Source organism: Aplysia californica, unplaced genomic scaffold (genome assembly GCF_000002075.1).
Source record: "Aplysia californica isolate F4 #8 unplaced genomic scaffold, AplCal3.0 scaffold00054, whole genome shotgun sequence".
Lineage (NCBI taxonomy): Eukaryota > Metazoa > Mollusca > Gastropoda > Aplysiida > Aplysiidae > Aplysia > Aplysia californica.
In genome coordinates, this window is record NW_004797324.1 from 1,758,302 (window position 1) to 1,777,750 (window position 19,449).

The window sequence follows — 19,449 nt, forward strand, 5'->3', positions numbered from 1 at the left end:
ACACCGCACACACACACACACACACACACACACACACACACACAGACAGAGAGAGAGAGAGAGAGAGAGAGAGAGAGAGAGAGAGAGGGGGGGATAAAGACAGACAGAGACAGGAACAGAGACAGAGAGAGAGAGAAGAGATAAGAGTAAGAGAGGGAAAGATAAGAGTAAGAGAGAGAGAGAGAAAGAAAGAGAGAGTGTAGGTGAAAAGAGGAAGAGGAAGGATGGGAAGGAAGAGAAATGGTGAAATGATTTAGGTTTGAAGCCCCTATCAACACAATTTGGTTGTTTCAGAGGCGGGACCTCCGATTTAAAAGTCCATTTCCGAAGGACAGAGCAAACAGGAAATGTGTGTAAAGTGATTTTTCCGAAAGACACAACTTCGGACCGAGCTAAAGCTCGAATCCCCGAACCCGCAATCATCTTACGATTACGGGTCCGGTAGCCTAACCACTAGGTTTAACTATCATCTCGGATAAGGCAAAGCCACATGGGTAGATAGCCTTAAAAACGCAATTAAACTGCTCGATTTTAGGAACACACAGTTTAGGATTCGAACTACGGACAGATCCGATCCGCAGTCCAACACTATACCAACTGCGCTAACGGAGGGCTCCTAGATTAATGATACTGCCTTAAGTATTTCTCACATTTCCTTACGAACACGTATGGCTCGTAACTAAAGAAGGAAGCAGAAAGAGCATCCACCAATCCCCCCCCTCCCCCCCCCCCCCACAATCATGTGACAATCCTTTCAGTACCAGAGGGTGGTAAAAAAAATGAAAGAACCTCAGTATAATCAAGTACAAAGATCTCTTAGAGCATACAGAGCTAAGAAATTGTATCAATAGGAGTCAGATCGACCGAAACGGCATAACGTTTGGCAAAGTTCCCTCTTCACAGTACATATAAGGGGATTTTCCTAGCGGAAGAGCAACGACAAAGACAAGGGTTATAACAGCACTTACCAATAGAACCGCTACTTGAATCGCAAACTCATGAATTATAGTTCAGATCGTGTTTCCATTTTGATGGTAAAAAAAAAAAAGAAACATTTACAAGGAGTCTTCCAAATAGTTAAACGGAAACATTTACAAGACGTCTTCCCAATAGTTAACCTCCCTATCCCGGATATTCTGAAAGAAACCACTAAAACTTGGACGTTTTAACAGCATCCGGCTTCCTTACTACCTACTGAATTATACTGGATTCCATCCATAGAAGAAACGACCGTTCAGCATATTTGGCCTACAACTGTATATTGGCAAGGTATGGGTTTAATGCCTTTTTTTCAACACGGGTTATTGAAAAGTTGGTCCTACAAATTCAACGTCCACCCCAATAAAACAGCAAACAAGGCGGACATATCTTAAAATGTAGGTGTTTTACACCCCAATCGACACACTTTACATATTTTAGGAGGCAATCGGGGCTCTCGTGGCCTAGAGGTTAAGGTGTTGGCCTCTCATTCAAAGGTCCCGGGTTCGAATCCGGGTAGCGACCAAAAACTTTTCTTCTCAAAATGTGTCTCCTTTCACCTCCTTTCCTACTCTCTAGCAATGTTCTGTCGTCTGCTTTCGTTTCCTCTTTCTGCCCCCCACCCCTTCACCTCCTTTGCCCCCTCCTCTGGGCTCCTGACTCTTTCTGCAGCCTTTCTACTGCTACTCCTTGGCTCCTCCTTACTGCTGTCTTTCTGCCACACCCCTGATCTTCTGGTAGGAAAGATCTACACCTAGCCTTCTCGGACAAGGGCGAAAATTCTCGGAGGGCCCGTGTGCAAGTTGCGCACGTTAAAGATCCCTTGGTGGTCTAAAATCGATAAGAGTAGGCTTCGGCCGCCACCCGGGCAAAATTCAAAATTTCCTACCAACTGAAAATATTAGGAGTGTCCCGCGCGCTCATATGACCTATGCAGTTGCGAGCGCCGTAAAACACTTTACAAAAAAACAAAACAAACAAAGGAGGCAATCTTTGACCATGCCTGTCAGGGTCAATCTGGACTGAGAAGGATACAACACGCCAGTAGAAAGACTGAGATTTAAAAAAAACACCTCCATACACGGGAATCGAAATCGAGTTTTCTGTGTGCCATCGCAAAGCGCATAACCGCTATACCGAAGTGGCAAGAGCTGAGAGGTTAGGAAATTTCCCTCAACAATCGAAGTTCAAGTACACTCCAAGTGGGTTTCCAACTCGGGTCATCCATACCTCGGCCCAGCACAATACAAACTGAGCTAACGGCGCTTTTAAATCATCTATGAATCTTATTTGTTTTTGTTTTTGTAAAGTGTTTTACGGCGCTCGCAACTGCATTGGTCATATGAGCGCGCGGGACACACCTAATATTTTCAGTTGGTAGGAAATTTTGAATTTTGCCCGGGTGGCGGCCGAAGCCTACTTTTATCGATTTTAGACCACCAAGGGATCTTTAACGTGCGCAACTTGCACACGGGCCCTCCGAGATTTTTCGCCCTTGTCCGAGAAGGCTAGGTGTAGATCTTTCCTACCAGAAGATCAGGGGTGTGGCAGAAAGACAGCAGTAAGGAGGAGCCAGGGAGTAGCAGTAGAAAGGCTGCAGAAAGAGTCAGGAGCCCAGAGGAGGGGCAAAGGAGGTGAGGGGGTGGGGGCAGAAAGTGGAAATGAAAGCAGACAACAGAACATTGCTAGAGAGCAGGAAAGGAGGTGAAAGGAGACAATTTTAGAGAAGAAAATTTATTGGTCGCTTCCCGGTTCGAACCCGGGACCTTTGAATGAGGGGCCAACACCTTAACCTCTAGGCCACGAGAGCCCCCTATGAATCTTAAATTCGTTTCAACAGTATCAAATTCAGTTCGTAGCAGTTTTTTATGTAACTGCCACTGGACTAGCTTCCAGAGCTGCCAACAGGCTGAAAATAAATAATACCTTTCTGGACTCCGCGGAAACCCACGCGCGGAGATTTAAAATTTACTAATAATTTTTTTTTCTCATTCGTCTTGTTTAATTATTATTCTTACATGCAGCACAATATGCCGGCAAATTTAGAAATCAGGGTATCCTGAGACACCTCTGAGTATCCCCAACATCATACGATAGAAACACCCCATTCAAATCACGACACGATGGAATCAGGCCTTCTTTAATTTTTGGCCTATGAAGTTATTGATAACATATTCTTTACGTCAGTTCATTTCCCTTGCTTTTGATCAACAATCTTGAAAAAGAAGTCGAGATATCCGCTATTGAAGGTGGTGGGGGTCGCCTAGTATCAGAAGTGAAATCAGTGGAAAAATCGCGTCATGGTTTGTTGACTTCCACAGCTTGAGTGTCCAGTGAAACTGCAAATTCACATTTCTTTTATGCTTTTCAACAACCTTTTCCAGTACAATTGATACATACTTTTGTTTTTAAAGACACATAAGGTGTTCATAATTATAATATTTAATTATATTGACGAGCGCCTGATTTTACCACGATGCAATAATTCTTTTTTTTTTTTTTCAATTGAAGCAGGGCAACGCCAGGATTTTGACAGAAAGCGTTACCGTCACGCCCCACCCACAGAAAAACCGCGGGGTCAAACGTCTTTCAACAGCGTCAACGCCCAGCTCGTCAGAAACCGTTATTGTTATAAACTCGACGGGCTCTGCGTCAGTAGAAAGTAAGTAAAGGAAAGACACACACACATATAAAAACAGACAGACAGACAGACAGACAGACAGACAGACAGACAGACAGACAGACAGACAGACAGACAGACAGACAGACAGACAGACAGACAGACAGACAGACAGAGAAAGACAAAAGAAGAGTGTGTGTGTGTGTGTGTGTGTGTGTGTGTGTGTGTGTGTGTGTGTGTGTGTGTGTGTGTGTGTGTGTGTGTGTGTGTATGTTTGTGTGTGTGTTTTGGGATGTTCATTTGTGTTGGTGTGTATAATTATGTGCTTAAGTTTGCATCTGTATCTGAGTGTCTTTGTGTATGTTTTATAATATACATATATTATATAAATAGTAATAAGAGTGAACAAAAATAAATAATAATAATATAATATATACATATTATTATTTCATGTGTTTGTTTGTTTGTGTGTGTGTTCATGTGTGTTTAGGGAGATTAGGGAGGAGCGTGTGAGAGAGAGGACGAGACAGAGAAAAAGGGAGGAAAAGAGAGAGAGAGAGAGAGAGAGAGAGAGAGAGAGAGAGAGAGAGAGAGAGAGAGAGAGAAGAGAGAGAGATGAGAGAGAAGAGAGAGAGAGAGAGAGAGAGAGAGAGAGAGAGAGAGAGAGAGAGAGAGAGAGAAGGGGGGGGGGGGCAGAATAGAAAGGCCGAATAAGACGAGACAGAAAGTGAGAAAAAAACTGGCATACTGTGAAAACGGATTTCCTAAAAATGTAAGTGAAAGGGGGTTTATCGCCCCTGCCAACAATATTAGCACAGTATCTCCAAACTAAAACATCCGTCTCGGAGAGGACCGAGCCAAATGGGTCGAGAGGCTTGAAAACTCGATAAAACGACCCGTGTTCAAGAACGCCTAATATGGGATTCGAACCAGGGCAGGGCCATCCACTCCATAATTTAGCGTGATACCAACAGAGCTAACGTAGGACCCGATATCTCTAAATGCTCTTCTGTTATCCAAAATCAGTTTACATATGGTCGCTTTTAAGGACAAACGGGCTAACCCAAATTTCGGGGGTTTCCAGAAATCTGGTGCTACACCAACAGTGGGCATTGTCCTACCTATAGGAGAAGTTTGGTTTCATTTGTGGGTACATTTGTTTTGTTATAGAGAAAACCATCCTTGTCTTCTACATTTAAAGAAACTGAACAAGCAGCAAAAACTTAGCTTTCGATTTTCCCAAAACCGTGCTTAAACCTAGTGCTTAAAAGCGACCATATGACGAAACTTCATCTCACTCAAAATTTTGGTTCGAAAAGAGCAACGCTACAATAACAGCCATCGTATTTACGGAAAATAATAAGACCGACAGACAACGGAGGAACGAAAAGTTTTGAGTATAAGTTAGAACTGTATGGCACTTGTAAAATAAATAGGGCATATAAGTGCTGAAGATATTATCAGAGAGCAGCGCACAAAGAAGGAGGAGCAATACACGACAACAGATGTTTGATAGGAAAGAAGAAGCAAACCTCACTGGACCAGGGAACGACAAAGAGAAGTAAGACCTACCACTGCTCACCTCCCCCCCCTCTCACTCTTCTAGCAACCAGCATGATGCCCAAACCCCCACCAGGAAATACTGCAGAGGCATCACACTCCCGGTGCGCGCTCATATATAGCCTTACGCAGTTGTCAGCGCAGTAAAATACTTCCAAAAGCTAAACAATACAAAATACTACCAGTGGTCAACATCTGCGGCCTATGGACCACGGGTGGTTCTCCGAGCCACGGTCTAGTCCTACTGCGTCCAGTGCAAGACGGAAACAGCTTGGACATTAAAAAAATGCCCGAGCCACAGAGGGGATTCCTTCTGTTATTGTATTTACTTCACCCACAGGAAAAAAAAAAACACCAACTTTTTCTTTCAGATCGAATGTAACCGTTTCGAGTAAAGAAACTGATTATTCATGGAGGGGGGGGGGTGTCCATGTTAGAATTTTACGGCACTTGCAACACAATTAGGTCATATAAGTATCGAAGATTAAAGGTGTTACGAGAGTAATAAACATGAACAAGGAGAGATGAGGACGACAGATTTTCAACAGGAAAGAAGGAGTAGATCACATTAGACCACCCGCCAAGCACCCACACCCACTTGTTTATGTTCTACGTTTTTATCGAAACCATTGGGGTCAATGCTTTTCAACCTTTTCTTTTTACCAGCGTCCACTTTGCTATCTGTAGATGGCTCACATTGTTATTACCGCCCACATACAAGTATTTCCAAGCGGGGCATTAAATAATCCCTGTCACTACCCGAGTGTACCCGAGTCAACCCCCAAGCGCCCTCCAAAATCACCGCTCAGGTAGGCAAGCACTGATTTAGATCATAACGTGTGATGGGCTGCTTTGACCATGCCTATCAGGACCAAACCGGGCCCAGTGGAAGAATATCAAAAGCACTAAAGTACTTATTCTATACATAGAGAACAGGAGAAAAAAACGGTCAGTTGTAAATGAAATATGAACCCCCCCAAAAAAAAAATAAAAAAATTAGAACTTGAAAGAGGAACCGCGTCATACAATGACAAATGCTAGTCTGATAAACAACAAGATGACACCCCTCCCCAAAGAAACCTCAAAAACAAATAACCTATTAAACATTAGGTATGCATGTGTTTTGCTATCCTCGACACAATTTCGATCACGCGTCAAGGCCAACCCGGGCTGAATGAGATACCTTATACCCAAAAAAAAATACGTACTAACAAACTTCGTCAGGGTTAAAACTTGTTTTTTTTTAATACAGGTGTTTTTACGCCCTGGTCGACAAGTTTTAGATCAATTTGGAGGCAGACTTTCGCCCCTGCCTGGTCAGGCCAACCCAAGCTGAGAGGGATACATCTCCGCAGAAAGAACGAAATACTCATTTTTTTAAATTCCCCACTCAGGAATCGAACTCAGGTCTCCTGGGACAATAGCAAAGCGCCAAACCACTTCACTATAGACGCCGGTCCTATCAAACTGATAGGTTATATAAAAAGTCTGGCTTTAATTTCAGATAAAAGTATTAGAGTAAAATAAGGAACTTACTAAAATAGTACAAGAAAGCTTACTCAAAAGGTCGTAAAATAAGAAAACTTACTCCAGACAGCCCGAGTCCCTGCTCAAAGGCTTCTGCAGTTCCAGGAAAATAACGGCCTCCTCCAACTCCGACTTGAGGCCGAACACTTGGTCATACAGCAGCTCGTACACGATAGCTGAAACAAAGAAAGTATTAGAAGTTTAGGTTGTGTAAACTCATGCGCATGGACATTTTTAGTTTTGTTTTACTAAGAGTCTTACAGCTCTTCCAACAAAATTGGATATGCAAGTGCCGGGTATTAGAGGTGTTATTAAAGTTTGATTTTTTGTTTCGGCATTAGAAGCACGTCGACACAGCAGTGGTCATTTAGTCATTCAGGTAAGACAGACTGAAAGAAAGAATGCAGTGAAAGGAGAGAAACACAAATGTACATTACAAAGAAAAGAACGAGGAGAGATATGGACGATGGATATTTGATAGGAAAGAAGAAGCAAACCACATCAGAGCGCCAGCCGACCACCCACGTACATGATAACGGTAAGAGCCATTTATGTACCGGTACCCGGAAAAATAAGATAAAATCAATAGAAGGGAAAAAACCCAGAAATATCTACTCGTACCCTCTACCAATCACTTTCAGAGAAGTCAAGATAACTCCATGGGCACGAAATCGTTGAGTATGTACGTGCTTTATGCACTAATCGAAGACATGAGAATGAGAGAGAGAGAGAGAGAGAGAGAGAGAGAGAGAGAGAGAGAGAGAGAGAGAGAGAGAGAGATAGAACGAAAGAGAGAGAGAGAGAGAGAGAGAGCGAGAGAGGGAGATGCCAGTTTCTGAATTGTAAGTCATTGCTTGTCGCCATGCAGAGCCCTGTTTCAAAGCTGGGTGGTCTTGTTTTGATAAATAATAGACCCACTGGCCAACCAACCTATAGTCGTGTCAACGACATCCTTTAGCATAAATTGCAGGCCTGATCTCCAACCTGCTTGACCCGTAAAACTTCAGACTATACGTTGAAATTAGTTGCTTCTGAAAACTATTCATAACTGTGATATTTTAGAACCTTACTGAAACAGGTAAAACCACTTAGGAGGCGGGCTGTTGTTAACATGTCTGCCAGGGCCAATCTAGACTGCAGTAAATGGCATCCCGGAATGACAAAGGTGTTCCTAAAATAGTTTTAGTTTTAGTTTTAGTAAGAATTTTATGGCACACAATAAGGTCAAATAAGTGCCGAAGAATAAATAGGTGTTACAAGAGAGTAACATACACAAAAAGGAGGAGACATAAGGACGACAGATGTTTGATAGGAAAGAAGGAGCAAATCACACCAGAGCACCCGCCAACCACCCCACGTTCCTTAAATATCTTTCCACGCGGGAATCAAACCAGCGTCTTCGGCGTGCTTCACAACAGACACTGGGGACAACACAACAGCAGGCCATTCTATGACCTAATTCAAACACTTTATAATTAATCGTATAGTCTATATTATAGTGTGTTCACTTTCGTCTGACAGCTCAAAAAAATTGATACTCATTTATTAATTTACCTATGCCCACGAAACTATGCACCACTCTTCCACAGGCAAACGACCAAACAAATATTTTTTCAAAAAATTTTGATCCAGTAATAAATATTTTTTTCTCTTTAGGGGCATTCACAGGATCACAACAATGAAAGACTTACAGTAACATTGCGTGCAAATTGCTCATTTCGAGATACCGACACCATCCTGCCCCCTCACTTCAGTGTAAGCTTGTAGATTTCAGTATAGAAGTCTCCACGTGAGTCTCGAAAATTACTCACCCACTCTTTAATCGTGTTACTTGGGCGTATTTTAGAGTGTGTGTTGATGGAAATAATATGTCAACTTTTATATGTTTAGGGGTGTATGCTGTAATTTACTGTAAATCCTCTGTTATTTTTCTGACCTGCTTTAGGTTAACATCAAAGAAAACGTGTGACTTTAATTAACGGGCTTTTAGATTCTGTGGGTCATCCAACTTTGAGATCCGTATGCAAAAGATCCAAGAAGATTAAACAGAGCGATTTCATTTTTAGTTTTACTAAAAGTTTTACGGCACTTGTAACACAATACGGTCATATAAGTGCCGAAGATTAGAAGTGTTACAAGAGAGTAACAAACAAAAAAAAGGAGGAGAGATAAGGACGATAGATGCTAGATAGTAAAGAAGAAGTAGACCACACCAGAGCACCCGCCAACCACCCGCGATTTCATTGTATCTGGTTTAAACCGGGATCAGACGAAAGTGAAAAAGCTATAAGATAAATCACATAGAAGGAGCGCTCATATGACCTTAAGCAGTTGCGAGCGCCGTAAAACCTTACTAAAACAAAAACAAAACAAAATATAAAGGGGTGGGGGTAACGTTATTTAATAAGAAAGACCCCAACCGCCCCCCCAACCCATCGCAAACAAACACCAAAGCTACAATTATCATTACCAATAAAAATAAGAAGGAAAAAAGACTATCATGTACTCCCCCTAAAATTCTCAGACTCAATCAATAGGCCTACCTGAAAACGGAGAACAATGGTTCACACTCCCACATCCTACCCGAACAAACAATAGTCAACAATAGGTCCTAATAATATATCCACGCATCCACCTGCCTGGATTTGTTGCGACAAAAGGCACAAAGTGCCCCACTGTCCCTTGCATGACATTATTTTCATCACAATCGCAAACGATATCTAGATCTAAATAGCTGAAGACACGATCGAAAGACTCTCAACACGCCATAAAAAAAAAGTAAAACGACGGACAGAAATATAGTATGTATTGTGTTGGGGACGACTGAATAAGAGCGCAAACAGTGCAGCTACTTGCGAGAGGTGACAATATTGCACTTTTGGCAGGAGGGCATCCGCACATATTGTATTTGCTATTATCATTTTGTGTCACATTTTGTAACGACAGGTACTGGGAAAAAGCGTCGCCGCTATGACAAAGTAGTAAACATGTGCGTTGTGGGAAACTATGCACGTGCGGTTTCAAGAATAACAATGGATTTAGTAGGACATCCAGGTGGCAGTATGGTTGCTTTGCTATACCGTCTAAAGAGAGAAAATAGATTTACTCAAATTTTTTCATCCTTTTAGGACGATTTAAAATGACCTGAACAGCTTCTTCTTAAACTTCAGTTTTAATAACAAGAAGCTCATCGACACAATAAAGGTAATTTAGTGACAAGGTAAAGCAAAACGAACAGACAGATGAAACAGAAGAGCAGTAGAGAAATAGAACACCCTCTTTACGTCCTCGTATTTCATTGGCAGAGACGAGATCAAAATCAATCATGTTAAATACACACTGGAAAGAGTAACTTTATTCACAAAGAGGCAGGTGCGAGTCGAGAATGTTTCTGACTGTTCTGGGGTCAGCTGGGGTCATAATAAGTGTAAAACGCAAAGAGCATGCTACAAAGCATAGCTATGTGCTATAAATAAAATTATTATGGATGTAAACAGTTCTCATCTTAATTATTTAAATAGCGTTGTCGGGAACGTAAAACTGTCACAACTAATCTGCCGACAACCATCCGCTATTTTTTCCACCCAACAACAATTCATTGTTTTCTCTGACCCCATCTGTTCCTGTTTTCTCATCCGCTCACCAAGCCAATCTATCCGGGAAAATCAGCGAACCGGCATGCAGAGCACCACGATACGTATCACTCCATACAAAATCAAATAGTATCGACTCAGGATCCATTAGGTGGGGTGGGGTGTTGATTATGGGGGGGGGGGGGGATGTAGTATCCACCATCCCACAATAATATGGTTGATAGAAATTGATTTTAAAAAGGCCAAATCTAAGTTTGGCTCTCTTTGTATCACTATCACTTCTCTATATAATATATAACATCAACAACTACAAGAACCTATTTAGTGTCAGCCTGCACTTTACTGTAATGGGGGAGGGGCAGGGAGGGGTGGCAGAGGTGAGGATAGCAGAAAGGAAGTAAAGAAAGACAAGAGAATAAGAAGGAAAAGAAAAACAAGAAGATGTGGAGGAGGAGCAGGAGAAAAAGGAATATGAAGCAGGAGGAGGACAAAGAAGAGGACGAAGAGAACGTAGAAGAGGACGAAGAAGAGGACGAAGACGAAGAAGAGAAGGAAGAGGACGAAGACGAAGAAGAGAAGGAAGAGGACGAAGACGAAGAAGAGAAGGAAGAGGACGAAGACGAAGAAGAGGACGAAGACGAAGAAGAGAAGGAAAAGAACGAAGAAGAGGAAGAGGAAGAGGACGAGGACGAGGACGAGGGCGAGGAGCAGAAGGCATCAACCAACACAAAAATAACCTCCCCAAGATAAACCCATCAAAGAAAAACCTGAGTAAGTGCCAGCGGTAGCCACTGCTCCCCTTTCTATAGAGCGTGATAATATTGCTATTTATTAACAAGGTACTTAAGAAGACAACATAGACAGTCCTGAATAAAGTCTAGATTTTCAACAACAGATGTATGAGGAGTATCCTGAGAATTAAGTGGCAGGATAGAATAAGAAATGAAAAGCTATGGGAAAGGACAGGACAAAAAGGAATATAGAAGTAGAAATAGAACTAAGGAAGTGGCGTTGGATGAGACACACCTTCAGAAAGCCCAGCAGAAACATCACAAGACAGTCACTGCAATGGAACCCATAGGGAGCACGAGGCAGGAGTGGGCCACGAGAGACATGGACGAGATGTGTGGAAAGGGACATGAGAGAGAGGAAGCTCACTTGAAACGAGCTAGGAAGGATGGCCCAGGATAGAGATAAATGGAACGAGCTTGTATGTGGCCTATACCCTGCCAGGGGTGAAAGGCATTGATGATGATGATGACTTAAAACAATGACAATTCTTATTCTTAATATGGTAATGGAGGATACTTTCAGCTTTCCATAAAATTGGCACCTGTGGAATAAGGCTTTTTTAACCCCTAAAAGGGAAATAAACTTTCAGGTTATTTTATAATGTATTCTACTTTTTATTCGCCAACTCAAAATAAAATTTTTAGAACAGAAAAGATGGATAGAGGGGGTCAGAGAAACATTTGAACCCCCCTCCCCATATACTATTACACCATGCAATCTTATCTGTACATTTCTATTCCTCTATTGGTTTGCAAGTTCTTATCTGTATATTTCTATTGTTCTGCAAGTTCTTATTTGTACATTCCTATTGTTCTGCACTATCACATTTCTGTATAATACGATTCTCATCAGGAAGTTTGGACTGATAAAACGATGTAATTTCATGAAATTATAATTAAAATACAGTCAGTTTTTACACACACACACACACACACACACACACACACACACATGAACACACACAGCAAGCGCACTCAGACATATATTCAAACAGGGGAGAGAGAAAAGGGAGGGAGAGAGAAAGGGAGAAAGAAAGAGAGAGAGAAAAAAGAGAGGGAGAGGGGGAGAGAGAAAGAGACATAGAGCAAGAGAGAAAGAGGGAGAGAGAGAGCGAGAGAAAAAAAGGAAAAGAGAGAGAGAGGAAGAGAGAAAGGAAGAGAAAAAGGAAGAAAAAGGAAGAGAGAAAGTGAGTGAGAGAGAGAGAGAGAAAGAGAGAGAGAGAGAGAGAGAGAGAGAGAGGGGGGGAGGGAGGGAGAAAGAGAGAGAGACAGCGAGACAGAGAGCGAGACAGAGAGAGAGAGACAGAGACAGAGAGAGAGAGACAGAGACAGACAGACAGACAGACAGACAGACAGACAGACAGACAGACAGACAGACAGACAGACAGAGAGACAGACAGACAGACAGACAGAGAGACAGACAGACAGACAGACAGACAGACAGACAGACAGACAGACAGACAGAGAGTCAGACAGACCGAAAGAGGAAGAGAGAAAAGGAGAGAGAGAGAGAGAGAGAGAGAGAGAGAGAGAGAGAGAGAGAGAGAGAGGGGAAAGGAAGCGAGAGAGAGAGAGAGAGAGAGAGAGAGAGAGAGAGAGAGAGAGGAGAGAGAGAGAGGAGAGAGAGAGAGGAGAGAGAGAGGAGAGAGAGAGGAGAGAGAGGAGGAGAGAGAGGCAGGGAGAGGAAGGGAAGGAGTGGGAGGTAAGTAAGGAGAGAGGGGAGGAGAGAGAAAGAGAGAGAACAACTGTAGACAACTTACCTTGACAAATAGCGGCAGTCTGAAGGAAAGTCTTGGAGTAGACCAAATCGTAGTGATTGTCATTGACATAACACAGGAACACCTGAAAAGGGCCAGCGGGAGGGGGGTAGAGGAGGTACATGGATCAGCGGAAATGGAAGAGCAGGTATTGACACATGGTGCTAAATAATAATAATAGTAATAATAATAGTAATAATAATTTTTTTAAATTTTAAATAAATAATAATAAATATAATAACAACAACAAAAATAAGAACAACATCAACAATAATAGTAATAACAATAACGGTAATAATAATGATGACGGTCATTGGGAGTGGGAGAAGTAATAATAACAGTAAAGATTATTATGAATTAAGACAATTATAAATATTGATATCAATTACAATGATGAAAATGATCATTGATCATAATAATGAATACGACAGCTACAACAACAAGTACAACTACTCCTGCCGCTGTTGCTGCTGCTGCTACTACTACAAATGCATTAAAATTTGTGCATTTATGTATGCAGTTATAATTATTAAACAGGTTTCCCAAGGGGATCTTCATAAACGTGCAAATTATATATCTGGTTAGATGAAGGCAATATAGATTTTCGCTTTCTCGTCACCGAGAAATGGACGTCAAGGCAAAATGTAACAACAATGTCGATTTGTGTTTGCTCTTAGGACAAAAGTGACGCAAGTTCTTTCATCTGTTCCACTGAGCGAGAAGTGGGTTTTTTTATATTAGAGGGTTTTACGGCGCTCACAACTGCATAAGGTCATAAGGAGCGCCAAGGGGTGGGTGTCAACAGAGAAGTCTTTACAGGGAATCAGACTTAGACTGCTCACCTCTTAAGCTTCAACAGCACAAGGTCTGCTTCGACTATGAAAGGCACCCCAAAATAGCAGGTCACAAGGGAGTGACAAACATACAAAAGAAGTTGAGGAAAATGACAAAAGTAGGGATCAGGAGAGAAAAAGCAGCAGTTCCCTATTGTAGATCAGGCACAGTTAAGAGCGTGACATGAATCAGCCCATTTACAATTCTACTATGCTTGAACAAGATATGTCCCCCCTTTGGGAACGGCCTAAAGACACTACAGTCAGCGGCACTGCCCCGGGGGGTGAGCGAGAAGTGAGAGGGAAGCGGAACATTATGTATGTCATTAAGTTCAACACACAGTTGGACACACTTACTTGGTTGTAAAAGTTGTCAGTGAGACTGTAGTGGTTCAAGGACGGTGTGTGGAAAAGTACAAAATCCAGCCTGGGAAAAACAAGCAAACAAAAAAACACCTGGAAATCATGGGTTCATTCACAGCTGAATGCAGATGTGCACCTATTTCCAGTCATCGACTCCCCACCCCCTTTCTTCACTCCTCTCCTCTCCCCTCCCTCCCTCCCTCCTCCTCCTCCTCCTCTTCTCCTCCTTCCCTTTCGACACCCCCCCCCCCCCCGGCCCCTGCCTCGCGTTTCCACTCTGGTCACACGAGGGTGCACAAATAGACACACTGCACACCAATAAGAGGAGCATCCTACATAGAGGCGCAATAGCAGTTATAAAACATCAGCACTCGCATGAAAAACTTTTGCATTATTTCATCATCATCAAAGTCTTTGTCCCCCTGCATCAGGATAATACGCCACGAACAAACACTCTTCACATTTCCCTATCCCGGGCTACCCTCTCGATGTTATGCCATGTCTTATTTAGTTTTAGTTTTTGCTTTAGTGAATGTTACGGCACTTGCAACACAATTAGGTCACATAAGTGCCGAAGGTTAAAGGTGAAACTAGACAGTAACATAAACAGATAAGGAGTAGAGATGAGGATGATAGCTCCTCTAGTTTTAGTAAGAGTTTTATGGCACTTGCAACACAATAAGGTCATATAAGTGCCGAAGAATAGTAGAGAGTAACAAACACAAAAAAAGAAGGAGGTGAGATAAGGACGACAGATGTTAGATAGGAAAGAAGGAGCAAACCACACGAGGGCACCTGCCAACCATCCACGATAGATCTTTGATAGGAACGATGGATGTTTGCTAGAAAAAAAAGGAGCAAACTACCAGAGCACACGTCAACCGCCCATGCATTATTTAATTTCGTGACTCGTCGTTTTTCTCTTTTCCCGGTACTCTACTCCCCGGATCGAGGGCTCTGCTTGCAAAAGGTCCGGTCAGTGTCATGAAAGAGAGAGAGAGAGAGAGAGAGAGAGAGAGAGAGAGAGAGAGAGAGAGAGAGAGAGAGAGAGAGAGAGAGAGAGAGACAAACAGACAGACAGACAGACACAAACAGACAGACACATACAGACACACAGAAAGACAGACAGACAAAACGAATGAGTAAATTATACAAATCTTAATGGAGACAGAGAGAGGGAGGGAAGAAAGGAAAGGGGGGGGGGGAGAGAAAATTACATAGAGAGTAAGAATGAGAGAGAGACAGACAGAGAGAGAGAAAGAGAGAGAGAGAGAGAGAGAAAGAGAGAGAGAGAGAGAGAGAGAGAGAGAGAGAGAGAGAGAGAGAGAGAGAGAGTTGGGGAGCACTTTCGTTCCACGTTATAGATCTATTATAGTAACAGTTCTTTCCACGAACAGGTGAGACAAGGACAGGAAAACATGGAGACAGACGCAGATGACAGCTACTACAAAAAAAAAGGAAGCAGATAAAAATAGCGTACGAAACACAAATGTGTATGTATCAATGCCCTCTATCTGTCTCACTGTCACGAAAAGAAGTTTATACGCATTGATTGTGACAATTATTCGGTCGCATTTAAGCACAAGGGGGCTATCCCAAAAAATGCTGTTTTGAGAAAAGCCAAGGTAAAGTTTTTGCCCGTTGTTCGGTGTCTTTAAAAGACAAGGAGAGTTTTCTCTATAACCAAACAAAGATACACATCAATAAAACCAAACTTCCTCCTACAGGTAGGGTTATGCCCCCTATTGGAGTAGGTCAAGATTTCTGGAAACCCCCGAAATCAAGGTCAGCGACCATTTACTCTTGCAACAAGTGTTTGCAGAACAAACAAACCAATTGATTACAGACGGAATAATCTCAAAACATCTGCGTTCTGTCTCAGGGAGATTTGTATCTTCAGCTGGGTCTTACAAAACAAGCAGTGTGCAGCCTTTAAATGACTGGTGGACCCCGACGTTGATCTTTGCTTATCAAGTGGGAGGTTGGAAGGTGTCAGTGGAATATCTTACTTCTTTTTGTTCCCTCGGCCTATTTGAGCCTTGTCTGTTCTGCTTCAGGGCTCCCCATCACGCAAATATGTCGGTATATTATTGCGCATTAAACCCGCAGATTACCCCCTTTACGTTTTGGTGGAGCGTAAGCGTTACTCTTTAAAGTTTCGTTTCGGGGGTTTGTTTACGCTTTAAGGAAAATATGTTGTAAGGAAAAAGTAAGTTAAAAAGTAAGTTAAAACGTAGGTGTTGTGCGCCTGGCAAGCATTATTTCCCCCCTTCTCATTCCCGAAGCTGAGTCAATGATTTGTCAACACACCCACACACATGAACGGCAGTCGCCGTTTGTCTGGGTAAGAAATTCAGCACTCCACAGTTCACTGACCACAAAAGCTGTTAAAGTGAACAATAAACTGATCATTTGGCATGAAAGGAAGCACGAGGCATGTTCACTTGATGAGAAGCATGCCGCCCAGCATTTCACCATGATATGAAGTTTTGGCAATTGGGACTGATATTTACTTGAAAACAATTGATTTGAAAGAGTTTGAGTGGCCATACATGTGTTCTGAAGCAAAAATTATGTCAGTTTAGCCCTCATATCAGTGCGCCCTGAGTGGGTGTAAAAGTAAAAATTTACCTAATGGACTTTTGAGGATAGTTTGTCAGACATGAACAACCCCCCCCCCCCCCCCACCAATAACCGTTTAAGGTTCTAAAACAAGTGTCTAAATACCCCTTTAAGTTAGAACACCAAAGGGCGAAGGAACCTCTTAAGTTGGCCTGAAAAGGGGAGCCCTGACTGCTTGTTCCAACCGCTAAATGGCCTTATTGAGCTTTACTCTTCTCCAATTGAACCTATAGTAACTGTTTTATCCTGTAAAGAGTAAATCATTCAAGTTCTGACAGGTAGTATTAATTCATGAATAACTCGCCCTACAACCATTTTCTTAGCTTTTCTAGTACATGTAGTGGTTGGATGTTGTTTCTCGAGCTTTCTACAATAAAGCACTCATTCTCTTGTAGTTCTCTGCCTGCCGGAGATTTTGTTCTACATTTAGTTTCAATATCTAGTTCCCATCTTCTATAAGGTATCCCTCTTCCTCTCTACCTCTCTTGGCTTCTACTTTTGCTTCCAGAATATAGTTTCTCTAGTGATTAAGCGTTTGAGATGCTCAAAGTAGTTCACTTTTAGTGTAAGGTTCTGAAGGGGTGCTGGTGTTTCTACACTTATTCGTAGTACTTTTCCATTATTCATTTTTTGTCCATATGATATTCTGAGAATTCGATAACAATTTAATTTCGAAAGCTGTAATCCTATCCTATCGTGTACATTGATGGCCAATGCTTCACATCCATGTTATTATTACGGTGAGGAATGATACAACTGGCCTAACAACCATCAGCTTACTCTTTCTATGTCAAGGCAAAAAATTCGTGTCGAGGCCTGTTCTTTGCATTCGTCTTTGTCCATGACTTTAGTCTTTCTTATCTTTAGAAATGGATGTAATCCTTTTTGGTTACTGTGTTCTTTGAGAGATTAAGAACATTAAACTCTCTAGTCCTCTTGGTGTTATGGCAACGCGGACAGTCTAATCTGCAGATCTTAAGTAGTATCTTAAATGTTTTCCTTGTATTGCTGGTTCGTCATAATATTTATCCTTAAAATCACCAACTGGGGCACCCGTACAGTAAGGACACAGTTCTTCCAGAAAGCAATAGTTAACTACTGAAATCACTTTTTAAAGTACGTTTTATGACACTTGCAATACAATTAGGTCATACTAGTGCCAAGGAATAGGTGTGACAAAAGAGGGTAACAAACAAAAAAGGAGAAGAGATAAAAGAAACTAAATCTTGGCTGGGAAAAAAGGATCATACCACACCAGAGCACCCGAAAACCGCCCACTGTACGGCAGGCGCCTCTGCCAAGAAACATACATGAATGCTCAAAGCACACAATACTATCCATACGTGTCTAATATTCTCTACATATAACGTAAACAAAGTAAATTTTATACCAACAGCAACTTCATCAAAAACTGATGCATATCTGCCATGTAAATCAATGGGAAAACAGCGAAATGAGAAAAAAGATCCCCTCCTCCCCCCAAAAATAAAATCAGAAGAAAACGGTGACCACTAGGATGATAAGAGTAGCAACATACTAATCGTTTGTAAGGCAGTTTCATTGTTTACCTACGGTCACAAGAAAGTTAAAAATAATGATGGATGTCAAATGGGGATAAAATGAAGACAAGTAGTGTTCTTCCATGAGTTCTTCCATATCTGTTACAAAATAACGAGACAGTGATGGATATTAATAGATTTGAAAACATAGCCCTGTATTTCTACACTGATTCTTTGCCCCGCGAAAAGTTGTCCAAAAATGTACCTGTACATGCGAGACATGACGATCATCTCAAGATGGCCAGCTCTCGTCTGTTGAAGGAAAGCGTCATGTGTCAGAGTTACGTTATGAATGTCATGGTCAAGTATAATATGACGGTATGATGAAATATGGCGTGATAAAGTATCATAATATTATGGTATGACGAAACATAGCATGGTAAAGTATAATAGAACGGTATGAATCAGTATGATAAAATATGGCATGATAAAACATAATATTACGGTATGGAGAAATATGGCGTGATAAAGTATCATAATATTATGGTAGGATGAAACATAGCATGGTAAAGTATAATAGAACGGTATGAATCAGTATGATAAAATATGGCATGATAAAACATAATATTACGGTATGATAAAATATGGCATGATAAAACATAATATTACGGTATGATGAAATATGGCATGATAAACATAATATTACGGTATGATAAAATATGGCATGATAAAACATAATATTACGGTATGATAAAATATGGCATGATAAAACATAATATTACGGTACGGAGAATTATAGCAAGGCAAAGAATAATACTATGGTATAATGAAATATGGCAGGGTAAAGTAAACTATTACGGTATGATAAAATACGGCACGGGGTAAAGGATGGCATGGTAAAGGATGATATTGCAAACCTATGTACGTATAGGGTTTAAGTCCATGTCCCTGTAAAAGTAACTGACTGGTTATGGCAGCTTGCAAATCAACGTAACATCTATCTTCAGGAGGATAGAGCCAAGTGGGCAGAAAACCATAAAACCTCAAACAATCTATTTTAAAAGGAAGGTGTAAGGGGACAGTGCAGTCCCCTACCGCTGTACGCACAAAGCAGCGACAGTCCCCCAGTGGATAGCGCTATGAGACTGTACAGTCCCCTAACAACTTCCATTTTTATAATGCACTCATTTGAGGATTCGAACATGGGATCTCCCCATCGCAATAAGGTCTAGAGGCACAGTGCTTGCCTCACACGCCAGCGGAAGCGGGAATGAATCCTCCTCCTCCTCCTCCTCCTCCTCCTCCC

The 19,449-nt window shown here is 41.8% G+C and overlaps 1 protein-coding gene and 1 long non-coding RNA gene across 2 annotated transcripts in view; both read right to left on the reverse strand.

The window, feature by feature from the left end:
- LOC118477141 overlaps window positions 1-6,851 on the reverse strand; it is a 42,305-nt gene extending 35,454 nt beyond the window's left edge. The window contains exon 1 of the long non-coding RNA XR_004858258.1: window positions 6,747-6,851. This is a non-coding gene — a long non-coding RNA (uncharacterized LOC118477141). The remainder of the gene's footprint in view (window positions 1-6,746) is intronic.
- Window positions 6,852-9,211: 2,360 nt separating this feature from the next.
- LOC101856323 (putative bifunctional UDP-N-acetylglucosamine transferase and deubiquitinase ALG13) overlaps window positions 9,212-19,449 on the reverse strand; it is a 14,304-nt gene continuing 4,066 nt past the window's right edge. The window contains exons 4-7 of the mRNA XM_035968372.1: window positions 18,409-18,455; window positions 14,017-14,086; window positions 12,830-12,911; window positions 9,212-9,228 (exon numbers count right to left, since the gene is read on the reverse strand). Of these exons, the coding sequence (XP_035824265.1) occupies window positions 9,212-9,228; window positions 12,830-12,911; window positions 14,017-14,086; window positions 18,409-18,455 (216 nt within the window). The remainder of the gene's footprint in view (window positions 9,229-12,829; window positions 12,912-14,016; window positions 14,087-18,408; window positions 18,456-19,449) is intronic.